A 16,087-nucleotide genomic window follows, 5' to 3' on the forward strand; every position below is an offset into this window, starting at 1 on the left:
TTAGAAAGCTTAGTAAATGGTCACTAACACTTATATTTAAAGGCGTTGAAGACTCACCCCAAACCGTGTGTCACCCTCTGAAAAAGTTAACTTTCCGTTGCTTGCAAATGAAGTTTTTTTTCTTGTCGCTACAAAATGCAGACAGTAATGAAACGTGATACCTTGTTATCTTTTATCTAGACCTGAGATGTCCATCGCTGCCATGTACTGTGTTGTGGGTATTGACCGTAGCTGTATGTACTGACTGTGCACTAGTGTCTAATTACCGACTGTAGCAAGCTGTGTATATTTTCTGGGATCGATGGTGGTGTCTAACACTTCTGATACAACTCATTCGAAACTAGGTCAGATTACTGGCATGAGACGTTTCTTTGTGCGCGATTCCTTCACACCCTTTAAACAATCCCTCTATTGTCATCCTCAAGGCTTCTAGCCTGGCAAACTAAACACTCTATCTCTGATGTTATTATGGAGGATCAGAGTATTCTTGAACACTTCTTGCAGGTTTAGGAGGCAAAGATGCAGATACGTTTCAGAAAGTCGATAAGACCAACAGTTCAACTATTACTCATGAAACTGCACGGCGCCTCATAAAGTTAAATTCTAAATATTTTGATGAGTTGAAGGTAGCCATGGTTGAACTCCGGTTGTTGCATGGTTAACTTATACGTTACACTTTCATGTGCCACTGCGTTTTCATTGCATGACATCTTAGCAAAATCTCCAAAAGTCAGAGTCAACCCTCGTCAGAGTCAAAATTCTCGTCTCATTTCCGCAGAGCAGAAAGCTTAGCACAAGCAATACTCAAATCAGCTACGTCACTGTATGCAACATTGTCTTTTTAGTATAGTGCCTAGTCATAACTTAAGCCTGTAACAAACGAACTTCACTAATCGTTTTGCCTGTGCAGTTTGCTCTTTGTTTAAGCAAAACAGAAAAAATGAAATAAAACTTCCCTATTCTGACAAAGGGTCCTTGGCCAAGCTTACCCCACTTTCGCGACAGGTCAGTGTCCTAACTTATTTCGTTCCTAGTCCTACGCTAACGAATAACTTTACATTAACCCTACAGCAAGCAGTTAAGTATAGACTAGTATTTTTAGACCAGCAATCACTCTGAGCCATAACAGTTATATTAGATTTAGAGACAAGCCTAACGTTAGGCCTCACATTGTTAGCCTAAATATAACTTTACACCAGCCTATACTATAAGTACTAGCATCATTTTCTCAGATGTACTAGCCTAGTACAGTCTGCCGAAATATTAGGCTTAGCCTTAGTAATATACTAATGACAAGGAAGCTTTAAGAAGATGTTAATATTCTTTTGGCCAATAGGCTTAACAATAGGCTATCCTCAAAGGCCTTAGTCAAGCCTAAAATATCCCAACTAGGCTAGCACTAGCAGTTACCGCTAGGCCTGGGTTTTAAGTATATACTTGTAGATGTGGACAGAAGGTATGGTTTTCAAGATAACCCGATCCTAGGCTATAGTCTAGTCACATTCCATGACCAGTGTATCATCAGATGGTATACCTACATAATTAATGTTTTAATGGTTCACCAAATTAATGTAATTGAGTTTCAGACATGGCATTACTTTCATTTCAATTAGCCTGATTTTTATCACAACAAAATATACACAAAATGACAGCTAGATAAATTAAACTTCAAAAACCACATGTTGCAAAAGGAAGTATACTGTACTTAAAAACCCTTTGGGGCTTGAAAATGCAAGAGCACTCCCAGAGAAAACAGGCAAAATAATATTAACACAAATAGCAACAAAAAGTTTGATTTGATTTGATTTTATTCGCACTCAGATTGTTCAAAATACAAAACTATTACAAAGACAAAAAGGACGGAAAAGAAAAGAACAAAAAGAGTAACAGGAGCTTAATCCCATTAGGCTGACTGAACGTCGGCCCATTTCCAATGGGGCCCTATAGACGAAAAATTGCACAATGAATGGAAAAAACTAGGGAACCAATAAAAATAAAAAGTTAAAGTAAATCCTCCTCCCCTACCAGACACTCCTACCACCACCCTATCTCCCACCCACCAACAACTTTAATAGTTCCTTACAAAATGTCAGTAAGCCTCTCCTCAGAGATGCAACTGACGGATTTAACTGATAATTCTGAGGCAGTGTGTTCCAAATCATCATAGATTGGTACCTGAGACTTCTTTAATAATCATTATCAGCAAAAACATTATGAAGTTGGCTAGATTGTATAGTATTGTAGTTAAGAGCAGTTTGTTGACTATGTAAAAGGAAGATAAAGAACTTGGAAGCAGCTTGTTCAAACAACAAAAAGTTAATGAAACTAGACTCATAGAAATCAGGTCATGCAATTTGAGTACAGTATGTTCTACAAAGCAAACAGACAACTTGTAACTTCCAGTGGTACAGAGCATGTTATGTGTCTCATAGCCCTTTTCTGAAGAATGTCCAGTTTGTTTAGAGTAGCTTGAAAGTACTGGGTCATATGCTACAGCAATAGGGAAGGTGAGGTGGGATTAGGCTTAGATAAAATAACCTCATAGCCCTTTGAGGCAGAGTAAACCTCAATTTACATAGGATGCCTTCTCCTCTTGACATTTGTGCTGATACATACTTAACATGATCTCCCCAGAATTTGGTACAATGAATTTTCAAAAGGGGTACATTGTTCATACTTATAATAAAGTTATATTTATTTCTACCTCTGGTGAATGCCATTTAATTGGCTTTGTTTATGTTTAGTGATAATTTATTCAAATCCTTTGTACAAAAACTGGTATACATCTTTGCACGTGTAGTCTTATATAGCAATTTGCCCATATATATTGTAGAATCTACACAATTCATCGTTTACAGTTTTCTCAAAGTTGTTATTACAGTCTGTGAAGAAATATTGGTATCATCTGCAAAAACACCAAAGGAACAAGATGTAGAGACATTACAAATATCACTAACATAAATAATAAATAGTAAAGGTCCAAAGATAAACCCCTGAGTAAATCCACATGTTGCATTAAGAAATTTAGAATGCACATTACCAAGAGATGTAAACGATTGATGTGAAGTCATATAACTCTTTAAACGTTGTGTGAGCCGATCGCCCAAATCATCTCAAAGTTAGAGAAGGAGAGAGATTATTTATGGTACAGACTTCTTCTACCCTACTGTACCTGTGTTGCCCTGACATCTTCACGTTGATGTTTTTCTATATTCCTGTCCCCTATGTGGTTTTTGTTCACCCATCTCCCAATGCTAATGGACACCATTGCCGATCAGATTCCTTCTTCCCACCATATCATATCCAACTACAGCCACTCTGCACAATGAAGCTGTATATATTGGGAATTTCCTAATAACTTAACACACTTTAAAAAAAAAAGCACAGAAAAATCCCAACTGCAGTATTTATGTTTACAATAAGTGCTACTGTAACGGAACCTTGGTTTCTTTCCGTTGACAATTTCCATTTATATAGAACATATTTACGAAGTAAAATGATCCCTAGAAACACAGCACAAACTGAGGGCATTTACAGGAAAGCCATAATTCAGTTCATATGTAGGCTATACTTGGAAATTTCTTTAAAAATCTTTAGTTCTGTTGAAGTATCACTATATAAATATTTATATTTTTCATTTGACAGAGCTGTGACAAAATGTCCTAATGTTAAAATTTGTACATATGAACTATACGATGGGCTGATAAGTTGTGTACACAGAAACGTTAAAAGTAAAAGAAGTAACTTATAGGCTAGATTAACGACATCAGGGGAGGAGAAGGGCAAGTTACCATGTTATTGGAGAATAAAACAGCAGTGTGGTTTTTGATGGGTGAAACAGTAACCTGACAGAAATAAGTTTGTATTAATATCCATCAAGCAATAAGAAATTATTGAATGAAGATGTTATTTCACTCCTGGTTTGGAATATTATGACTCGCAATTTAAGTCTGTTGCATATAGCCTACAGTAATAATTTGGGAATTTCTCAAAGTTATGAAATTTCACTAAATTAATATAAATCAATATTTTCCATACTTCGGAGCTTCCCAAGCAAATGCAATGCAGTCTATTTTCAATAGTATTAAAGTAAAATTAAGGTATATTGTATGAGCATGTTACATAATATATTTTATTTTTGTGATGTCAGTGTTATTAATGCCCATGTCACCCACCACCAGATTAATGATTGGATGCTCTTCCAAGATGTCAGACTTAAATCTTGTGACATTTATTCTGATTTTTAGTTAACTCTCTTCCTCCTCTGTCTTTTTCCTCAGGATATATGAACCATGGATACCATACTAGAGGGTATAGTTGCATCAGATCACAGTGAAGGTGTTAAAAGAGCCCTTGTATCAAAGGTCCTCGCATCTGCGTCAAATCAAATTCCAGCTGAACAGGCAGCAGCTGTGTTGAGGCTCTCTGCCAGATGGATCTGTAATGAAGACTCCCTCTTTCTTCAAGAAGTTGGGCAGTTAGCTTTTGAAGCTTGGTCTCGTCACCACAAAGCCGTTCTTCAAACCTACTTATGCCAAACTTTCCTCGTCTCTGTATTCGCCGACGAAGTCCGCAACCCTGCCAGAGTTCTACGGTTTGTTAAGGAATGCCTGCGGCTGATCTCCGACACAGATAGAGCTTGTGGTATTCTTCAGAAGCAGTCAATTTCTCTGGCCAGGGATTATCCCGATATATCTGTTATGGCAGAATTAAGCAGTTTACTATTGGATTATCCCTCCTGTATGCCAGATGGCTCATACGTGTGTGGCCTGATCCAGTACATGATCAGAAACCTCAGCAAACTAAAGATGCCGGTGACTGAAAGTGACCATAAGAAATGTTTATCGGACGTCACTCTGATATCCAAGGCTGTCAACAGCATTTGGCAGAGGAACTTTCAAGCAATAGCTCCCTCTTTGGCTTGTCTTTTCGATGTGATATCAAAGCTACAGGAGGATACCTCCCCACCACCGTCTCCAGCTCTGGGAAGTTTGGTTCAGTTTATCCCTGCGAACGTTATCGACCTTGTCATCAAGAAGGTCACCACTGACCCCAATGTGTCTAACGAACAATTGAGAAATGCTTTGACCAGAATAGTCGACTGGCTTTCCTGGCCGGGAGTTCGAAACGTTGACTCATGGGCGATATCATTCTTCAAACACCTTGCAGTAGTCAAGAAGTTCTCAATCTTGATTCATGTCTCTATAGCTACGGTTGAAACAGTGAGTGTACAATATGATGTGTTATACATACATAGTGGCTTATCACAAGTTACTTCTCTCACTAGTTAACAATGTTCCCTCTATTTGAATTCTGATCATCAATGTACACGTTCAAAGATCTCTTGCTGTGCAAATCATTTCCCAATTTCCATAATAACTTTGTAATCATTTAAAGTTATAAAAGCCCAACAGATTCACAATAATGCTTTTGTCTGTGACAAAATTTACCATTGGGCATTTGTAGCTGTACAGACCAGAAGGAACAAATTTAGAATTAATAGTTTTGCAGTGTCCGGCTTATGTGTATTCATACTTGAAGATGTTGTCAATAGTGAGTAGTGACTGTAGGAGGAGGAGACAACTGGTGTTATGTCCACAGTCAGACTTTGGGTGAACCATCGTCCAGTCTGGTCTTGTCACATTCTAACCTTCAACATTTTGCTTTGGCTGACTTTTCCTTGTTTTCTGATGCAATTCTCTTGAAACCTTTAATCTCTTGAAACCGTTAATCTCTTGAAACCTTTCATCTCTTGAAACCTTTGATCTCTTGAAACCTTTAATCTCTTGAACAGTTATTTTACGAGTCTGTCATCTGTCACTGCTGCTAATATGTCTTTATTATGAGTTGGGAGTCTTTTGCAGTTGCTGCATTTAATGTCACAACCATTATTAGTTACAAATAAAACCAGAATCGAATAAAAGAGTCAAAGGAACATACTCGATAGAGGATGTTTACTTAGTTTGGTATTGTTTAACAATGAGAGGAATAAATATTCTTTAACTTGAGTTTGATTTGGAAAAATGAAATCATTTAAGTTGTCTTGTATATCTTTATTAATGCACATTTCATGATATTTTTTTTTAAAACTGATGGTCATTCAGGTATAACTCCTTCTCTCCTTCACAGGTGTTTCCTAAGCTCTCTTTCCCAATAGTCCGTAAAGGAGCTTATTCAGTGTTTCAGCATATGATGCTAAGCTTTCAGCACTCACCAGAAGCCTTTCATAAGGTAATCATATTTTATGGTCAATCTTGGTTTAAGATACACCATCCCCGAAGTGTTTGCTGATTATGCCATCTTTCCTTTTATGGTCTTCTCTCTGATTTCTCCCTAAAGTGTGATACATTTTGACTTTTTTCTTTATCTGCCAACGTTTACTGTATTTAGAATTTCCTCGACATGAAATTTCCTTGTTGAAATGTTATTTTCCTCTGTGAATATTGTGAATTGTATATTATAAAACTGAATTGCTGTGATGAAATCATTCACTCTGCTGTACCCAGATGTATTAACAAAATATCACCAAATTTGAAAAACTGATATCTTCGCCATACAAAATGCTATGAGGATTTGGGTTTGACCTACACATGCAGAATAATTTCAATATCATTGGTCAGTAATCTAATTCAGCCACCAGAAAGTCTTTTTAAAGACATACCACTAAAGTGTTTGCTGATTAGACTACTACTGCCTATACTACTACTTACTTAATACTACTGCTGTACTGCATACTTCAGAGAATCCCTGTACTAATCAGGGCATAATTTAGTAATTTAAAGTAAGTGTAGTAGCCCTATGCTATTGCTGTACTGCATATTTCAGAGAATCCCTGTACTAATCAGGGCATAATTTAGTGTTTAAAGTTTGTGTTTAAAGTTAGTGTAGTAGCCCTATACTACTGCTGTACAGGGAATCCCTGTACTAATCAGGACATAATTTAGTGTTTAAAGTTAGTGTAGTAGCCCTATACAAATGCTGTACTGCAAATTTCAGTGAATCCATGCACTAATCAAGGCATAACTTAGTTATTTAAAGTTAGTGTAGTAGCCCTATACTACTGCTGTACAGGGAATCCCTGTACTAATCAGGACATAATTTAGTGTTTACAGTTAGTGTAGTAGCCCTATACAAATGCTGTACTGCATATTTCAGTGAGTCCATGCACTAATCAAGGCATAACTTAATTATTTAAAGTTAGTGTAGTAGCCCTATACTACTGCTGTACTGTATATTTCAGAGAATCCCTGTACTTATCAGGACATAATTTAGTGTTTAAAGTTAGTGTAGTAGCCCAATACTACTGCTGTACTGCATATTTAAGAGAATTCCTGTACTAATCAAGCATAATTAGTTATTTAAAGTAAGTATAGTAGCCGTGAAGGCTTTGTACTTCGTCTCTCATAAAACACTCTGGTTCCTGTGTACAAAAACTGCTATACATCCTTCCACTTGTATAGCAATTTGCCCATTTTTGCCCTGTTCAGTAATGCCTAATTTGTAACAGAATTCCACACACTTCACTCTAATGAATCTTGTTATACTTAATACCAATGATAGCCATGGATTAATTTCTTGTTTTCAGATCGCAAGTCAGGTACCAGATATTGTGTCTAGACTACAGGTTGAGAACTCTGCTAGTAGTACGGACTGTTGTAAGAATCTCTCTGAGTTACTCTACACACTTATGTACCAGTTTCCTGGCTACCCTGAGGTTTATGTGCCCATCATTGAAGCAATAAAGGTAGGTTACACACAGGACCCTCAAACTATTGGGAGGAGGGGCACCCAAATTGGGTCATTAGACTTTCAGTGGGTCATGGGATTTTTCCAGACTTTGAAAAAAATTATCTACTTTTTAGATCAATTAAGTTACTTTTTCTTGTGGTAACTTCAAACCTATATTCCAAGCTAATTTCATGCATTCTGATTATCAGTTCTGAGGGGTAGGGGTCTGGTGGGGCATGGAATATTCTGTGTGATGGTCGTAAAATTTCTCCAACGGCTGGGCTAGACAGAATAGCTGTAGTCACTGCAAGCATGATTGCTTATAAGTAAACATGAACATGTAATAGATGGGAGATTTTGAAACCTGTAGTCACATTCAAGCTATGGTGTATTAAATTTACGTTTTCTTTCCTGGGAGTTTTCAACATGCAATTATTTTGCTTTGTAAATAAAACAAAGATTCTAATGCGATATCGAAATAAAATGATATAATTCCAATTTTTCAACCTAAAAGTTGATGTGGCAAACTTTTCAAAAATAGCATGATTTATGGGTCAACCCTGTCCCAACAATATCGCCCTAGATGTGTAATCGGTTCAGGTAGAATCTTGAGTATAAATTAAATTGTAAGGCTTGGTTGTAATGACAATTCCATTCTTTTAGGGTTAAAGGGTTTTCTGAGTACAATTTCTTTTAAAAAATTGTGGAAATTTTCAGCAAACTTTTAAAAATTTACTATGAGAAATGATGTATAGAATTAGGCTGAATGCTAAGGAGAGGCAACCCAAGCCATGGTTGACCTCTTCTTTATGGTAGAGGTGTTACAGATCCTCGAAGCTTCGCAGATGATGTTCAAAAGGCAGTGCATATCTGGGGATGCTCACAGACTTTCCCCTATTCTATGGCAAAACTTGTTCACATACTTTTGTGTGTTATGGTACCACCCATATCGTAGACTAACCACAAATCAGTTCATAACGCCAGTTGAACATTGAAATGATACATCATGAAATGTATTTGATTGTTCCTCAGGGTTTCCCAATACCACCAGAAGAGGTTATGAAAGCTAGTCTTCTGCAGGCAACTTGGACGGCAAACAAAAGTTTGTTTGGTCTCTCATCTAAGTTTGCACCTCGCTCAGAAACTGGAAAAGCAGGACTAGTTAATCTTGGCAATACATGCTACATGAATAGTATTATCCAAGCCCTATTTGTGATTAAAGGGTAAGTAACTCGTTTATAATCTATTAAACTGTTCTTTACAAGTAAACATACGGGAAGAGTCACCTGTAGACATTCATCTTTAATCCTTTCCATTGGTCTGAGTGACCTTGTTAGCATTGTTATACTGAACTGACATGTTCAAAGACAGGCAGAGGTTGAAAATCTTAAAGCTCAAACCTCAAGAGATTTGCTAAATGCTGCAAGCAATATATTCATCACTCTCAACTAAGATATGGTTTCTGATTGAAGAAAGCCACCATGAGACTGTCATAACAATATGAAACTCTCTACATGTGGGTCCAAATCATGTGACCTATTGTGTTGTGATGATATTGACCTCGTTACATGCACAGTTCCGTGCAGGGGGATAGGAAACTTCCAAAAAGTGGGGGGGGGGCACAACATCAGAGGGGCACTTTCTCATTCCATAACCACCACTCGTTATGCTATAAACCTATACACACTCGCCATATCACTTAAATACATATGTGTTAGTATGCTATCAATACTATTTATTGAGATTGTTTATTGTTAACCATGCTACAAAAAGATATGGGATGCCATTTTAAAAATAGCATGTACAGACTAAAAATAAATAATTAAAATAAAATATTAAAATTAACAAAGGCTTAAGATATCCAAAAGACAGTTCTTCATCAAAGGGGCACATTTTATTTGCCAGTGGGGCACATTTGCTATTTTGGAAATAATGGGGGTGGGGGCTTGTGCCCCTGCGGCTCCTACCCCCCTGGTTCCGTGTCTTATGTACACAGTTACAAGTAGTGTTCAACCGATTATGCATAACAGAAAATACCGATTACCGATCATTTTTTCCATAATCGTACCGATTCCGATTATTTGAAAATGCGAAAATATCCCGTATATACGAAATCGGCAATAAAGTTTGACAGAAACAATAATTGTTGTGATTTTCCCCTGTTTCCTTTTGCTTCGTTGTTATACAAGGCTCTAAGGTATCATTTTGTATGTACCAAATTACCTCTGGAGTTTCTCGCAAAGAAAAAAAAAGTGTATTTTTTTTTAAATTTCCAAAATACGGAAATATGACATCCTACCTAGTCAGTACTGTGCTAAGCGAATGGCCTAACCACCTCGACGTGAATGTCACCTGTTAATGGCTTGAAATGGGCTAAGAATAGTTACTCAAAATATCCATCTCAAAAAGTATCTCAGACAAACCATCCATCTTCAATCTTTACCAAAGTGTAAATTTTAATGACATGTTGCCTTCATTCCGACATTATTTTCTACTTATTTTCAGTATTATACTGTTTATGAACAAATAGAAATGTAACGAACTTCAAGTTAAACATACCTATTCGTTACCTATTTAACTCTATTCAGGTTCAATTAGAAAATGTAAGCTTAGGCCAATCAAACTGAAAAGCAAATTGTACCATCGTAACTTGTTTAAAATTACTCTAAAATGTAATACCAGATTGATGTAAAGAAATAATAACAACTAGAAACTACTCCAATATAAAATATAACATTCCCTCTCATATCACTTACAGTACCTTCCAAACAAATGCCGATTTCCAGCAAATTGAAAGTTTGCTACGCATTTTTTTTTTTTTTTGCAAACCGATGGTTAGGCTACATTTGTCATTGACTTAGTGTGGTTGTTAGGCTAACATGTGGTCGAAGATTGCAGTTTCCGTGGATATTTTTATTTTGTATTTGCGACACAACTAGAGCGAATTAACAGATGGCAAGGTTAGATTTCCATGCAGTTGACTTAGTGTGAAGTAAGGCTACCATGTGGTCGGAGATTTGTGAGGATTTTAGGTTATTTTCGCTGGTACTGAAATTGCTTCGTGCACGCCGTAATTTTCCACGGTAACTTCCCGGGGATTGTGCGCGACCCTACCGCACTGCTTCAAATTTGATGCGAGATGTGAAAACTGTTTGCGCGATTCGCGCTGCAACTGCAATTCCTAGCTAAAGCAAACGCATGTCACAATTAATTTTACACAGACACCTGATATAACGAGGGCGATTTTCTTATATTTCTTTTTCACACTCGTAATTGTGCTTTAGGAGGGCTTTTTAGCACATCGCTCCCGCTTATATTCGACCCTGTCAAGCACATTCGTTAATTCGCGAAATTGGTATTGCTGCTATGCCTACTGTGCCAAGAAATTAGATATAGAGGGTGTCTTATTTTAATATTTCGTAGTAAAAGAACAAACCTAATACATCAGTTGATATTTTCAACTTCCATATGTTTTTGAATAATGATATTTTCACCTTCCATATGTTTTTGAATAATCGGTATGAAATAACTGGTATTCCACGTAATTTTTACCGATTCCGATTACGTTCCGATTATGGGACCGATTCCGATTCCGATTAGGTTAATCGGTTGAACACTAGTTACAAGTAACGCACAGTCACACATCAGGAATGCTGATTATATGATGTACAACAATACTGTCTGATATTCATGCACAGAAAGGAATTGAAGGAGTATTTCTTGCCATCCCTGCCCTAAAAATATACCTGTTATAATTTGGATGATTTTAAGTAACACCATGGTAGGCTCTCCTTTATGATACTCATGTTATCTTAGGTTATACACACTGAGCTCACATCTTGAGTATTCAAGATAGCAAAAAGAGAAATGATGAATAAAAGTAATATTGATCCTACCCACGGTTGACAAGGGGACTAAGTCACTTGAGATGAATCACAAGCATAGATGGAATTCTGGGTCTCCAAGTAGTGCAGCATGTTGATGAGATCATCTTGTTTGTGTTTTGCATTTAAACATACAAGTATTTAATAATCTATATGCTTGAACATTCTCAGTGTAGAAGGAGACGGAAAACCAGCTGTCGTGCTTATCTTAGATGATACAGGTGCTTATGATGAACTTCTCTGTGAAGTCGCTAAGAAAAATATAGTTTATCGTGGAAGTTATTTCTGGTCATTTGCCCAATTTTACCAAACCTACCAATAATGTCTGAAAATAAGATCGGATTGGTCAAGCAGAGTTATTAACTAAATGAATGTTAATAAGTGATTAATGATTCCGTTCAAGTCTAAATTTTTCTTAGTCGAGTTACTTTATATTACATTGTTTGATTTCTACGTCTGCTCTTGTTGGTCTTTCAGGTTTATGGAGGATATTTTAAACTTTCCTGTGTCTATCAGCAAGCACAGTGTCATCATGCAACTGCAAACTACTTTTGCTTTCTTGTCTTATACTCAAGTAAGTCATTATTTTGTTCATACACTGCTGTTCAATCATAAATTCACATGGAAATACACAGCACATATTTATTATGGTAGTTTTTAGTTTCAAATCATCTTTTACACAACTGTAGAAATAAAGTTCTGACCTTCTATGCTTTCGTTTTATCTCCTGTACAGCGAGCTGCTTATTCACCAGAGCAGTTTCTTCAGGTTTCTCGTCCACCTTGGTTTACTCCTGGAACTCAGCAAGATTGTTCTGAATTCCTCAAGTATCTGTTGGATCGCATTGATGAGGAAGAAACCAACCTCTTCAAACTATTATCCGTCACCAAGGATGATAGATCAGAGCCCTCTACCTCTCTGCCAAGTGGCACTTCACAGCCATCTGCCTCTCTATCAAGTGATACTTCACAGCCGTCTACCTCTCTGCCAGATGTTCCCTTGGATGGATCGTCCTTTCCTCCTTTCACACGGGAAAGACTTTCTCTCGTCCAGACCTACTTCGGCGGTAAATCTGTGACAAAAATCAGATGCCTCAAGTGCAACTACATCTCCAGCCGGGAGGAGATGTTTGTTGATATTCCGCTTGCATTTCCAGAGACAGATGCCACTAGCAGGACTAAAGGTCTCGGAGGGGGCGATGCTAAGAAGCGCCCCTGCCCAGACGTAGCCGTTTGCGAAGCAGAGGATATGCACGAGACCAAACCGGTGGAGCAGCCACACAGTTCCAATCACACTCTCATCATGGACGAAGCATTTACACCAGATGAAGCGTTTGCATATCAACATGCATCCGCTTCTCAAAGCCCCAAGGAGAAAGAATTGGAGAGTCTGCTCAAGCATTACTTTAATCCGGAACTCTTGAACGGAGATAACCAATACTACTGCGACTCTTGTCATCACCTTCAGGATGCGGACAAGAGGACCCACATCGTAGAGGCCCCGGAGATTCTAGTCCTAACGCTGATGAGATTTTCGTACGATGCAGTACTTCAAAGAAGATGTAAGATTCAAGACCATGTCAGGCTTCCCAAGACTCTACGGTTACCTAGGAGAAACAGAGAGGTGGCCAGGAGGCCAAGCGATGACTTCGACGATGAGGATGTTGACACGGTGCTTCCAGAGGTCAAGAAACTGAAACCTCTGGAAGCACCAGAAGATGAGGCAGCGGCTGTCGATTACACCCTGGTAGGAGCTGTGGTGCATTCTGGTCTCTCCTCGGAAAGTGGTCATTACTACTGTTACGGACGGACTGACAATGTGGACGACAGCTTGGTGTGCCTGGATGCAAATGGGCAGTGGGAAGAACATTGGTGTTTATTCAATGACGATAGAGTATCTCACTCCTCCTTTGAGGCATTGACCAACATTTCATCCCGTTTTTGCAATGATACAGCATATGTACTATTCTACCAGAAAGTCTCAAGTAGGCAAGGCGCTAAACGACATTTCAGCAACTCAGCAGTGAGGACGACATTTCAAGATATGGTGGCTAGGGACAATTCTGCCTACTTACAGGTTTGTCAATGTTAACCAAAAACTACATAGCTGTATGATGTGGAGGGAAAGGAGATGGGGGGGGGTCGTTCATTTCTCTCTTAAAAGGGTTCCAGAGCATATATTTGAAAGAAAGTGATATCTGATTTAGGACAGAAATACAGTGGCTTGATAGCCTGATGCCTCTAAACAGCTTATTGCTACTAAAAGTGGAAAAGGAGCAAATGTTAGCCATGAAATTGTGAAGCTGAGGTGGAAATGAATTCCTTAAAATCTGTAATTTTAAGACCAAATGAGATTCATCAATGGACATCAAAAGTACAAAAATTAAACCTAGTTAATGAATGTAATATCAACTTGGTTTTCAGTTTCTAAAATTGTTGTTTTTGACAAGAAATACTTCGGTAACCTGTGATTTAATAATTGAGCATATTTCTAGAACTTCATGTACTACCAAGAAGCCTATGGTGTAATCCAGTTGGTATCAGAGAACATTAACCTAAAAATAAAAAACCTTAACAATTTAACATAAACGTGTTTGTTTATGACGAGCAATACATACATGCAAGCACCCTTGTTCGATGAGGGGAGCGATGCAGGGTAAGGGGAGGGGTTTGAGGTAAGGTTGCTTGCTTCACCTATTTAATCTCAAAGGAGGCTAAGTGATACTGTTATAACACTTGTAAACAAAGGCCCATCTTTGTCTTTTTCACCCTCAGGAACAAGAAACGGAGGCACGTCACGATAAGTCTGCAAGGAGACCCATCTCTAATGATAATTATTGGTACAAAGATAAAGATTCTGATGACCAGAATGAACCTCCCGGAGGATGCGGTCTTGGTGGAGGCGGGGTACCACCGGGACATTTAGTCTTTTAATGCTCTCCTGGAGGCCGTTACATGTCAGTTGTGATAGGACCTTCAGGATGCTGTCTTGATGGACACTGAATCCTCTACTGGAGGTTATTCTCTATCAGTTGTGAAAAGTGTCGAAGTCCATGACTCCAATTCGTATACTGCAACTATTGAAAATATATCCCAGTGAGGAGAAGAATTGAATATCTTGTAGTGCAGAAAATAGTGAATGGTTAACTGTTGTGTCTTTTTACCGAGACTTGCTAAGACCTGCTTGCAAAGTCGTACATCAAAGGACAGTTAAGATGGAAGGAACAGTTCACAGACAATTTTTAAATAGATGTTACAGAAAAGGTCATCTCAAGTGCACATCAATGCAGAATTGTTCTTCAGTAAATGTGGAAAATATTTAAGGCTGAAAGTTTCCATAAGTACCGTACTTCAGTAGAGGTCAGGGGTTATAGTTATTGTGTCTATTTGCATTAATCCTCAGAGAAACGGTGCCTATGACACTATAAAACCAGAAATGGGTTTCTGTGTTTTTTGGGGGTCTGGGATGAACCATATTGTGTGCAATATATCTATATATTTAAATATATTTACATCCATTCAATGTAATAGGAACTCACAATCGCTGAAATAGATATAACCTGTAAAGGGTGCTCTTTTATTGAGTAGAATCAATAATACCTTCAAAGAGGATTTTTAACATTGTGATCACAGTTTTTCCATTCTTCAGTTTGTTCAATATTTCTTAAAAGTATTTGTGCTGAGGTTATTTAACGAAATTTGAATTTATTTGTGACATAATGCTAGATGACCAATTTATTCACTGTTTACTTGATACTCAGCACATAATTTAAATACTGTGTCCTATGAGATGGGGGATCGGGTGGGGAGTTTTTAATTGTACAATTTAATCAGGGTTTTGTATATCTTTTTAAGTAGGCTTGTGGAAATAGCATAGATAAATTTGACAGTTAATATAAGTGTTTTAAATCTGAAGATTTTGTCTTTGTTTTCCATGATGAGGAACATGTTTTCTTCTTTTTGCTGGGGAAGGGGGCAGGGTGGTTTATTGGGGTAAAGATGTACTGTACATTGAGACATAATACACTACATTTTGTGAAATAGATGTGAAGACAACGTTTGAATGTGAAACAGTCGGTTTTGAATTGAAACTTTGACACACTAACTATTATTAAAGCATCTCAACAACGTTCCATTGGGACACATAAATTCACATAATTTAATTTAATTCACAAAATTTCCATGCGCATGTTTGCCAGATACAAAGTGTGTGTAGCATTTTCAACGGCTCTGAATACTTTCTCTCATGGAATACTTTAGTTCCTGTGTAAGAATCTGCTGTACATAGTTGCCATGCGATCAATAACTGGATAAATTATTCTCTGCCATCTTGTGGACTTAGTTGATTATCGTAGTTTCTTAACTTTCTTTAAAGTCACCCAAGATGGAAATGAACACCAAACCAAGTTGGATGTTCCTTGCAGCTGTTCAGGCTCAGCCCCAGCCATCTCATAATGGGACTGTGACCATGTGGTC

General features: G+C 37.7%; 1 protein-coding gene across 1 annotated transcript; it reads left to right on the forward strand.

The window, feature by feature from the left end:
* The first annotated feature begins 680 nt into the window (after positions 1-680).
* LOC139979914 (ubiquitin carboxyl-terminal hydrolase 38-like) lies at positions 681-15,526 on the forward strand. Its single transcript, XM_071991136.1, has 8 exons — positions 681-1,005; positions 4,281-5,222; positions 6,130-6,231; positions 7,586-7,744; positions 8,761-8,951; positions 12,090-12,186; positions 12,348-13,688; positions 14,387-15,526. Exons 2-8 carry the CDS (start codon positions 4,293-4,295, stop codon positions 14,543-14,545), a joined length of 2,979 nt encoding a protein of 992 aa, XP_071847237.1. The 5' UTR covers positions 681-1,005; positions 4,281-4,292; the 3' UTR covers positions 14,546-15,526.
* The last annotated feature ends 561 nt before the right edge of the window (positions 15,527-16,087 follow it).

The sequence above is a fragment of the Apostichopus japonicus genome, chromosome 14, assembly GCF_037975245.1.
Source record: "Apostichopus japonicus isolate 1M-3 chromosome 14, ASM3797524v1, whole genome shotgun sequence".
NCBI classification, from domain to species: domain Eukaryota; kingdom Metazoa; phylum Echinodermata; class Holothuroidea; order Aspidochirotida; family Stichopodidae; genus Apostichopus; species Apostichopus japonicus.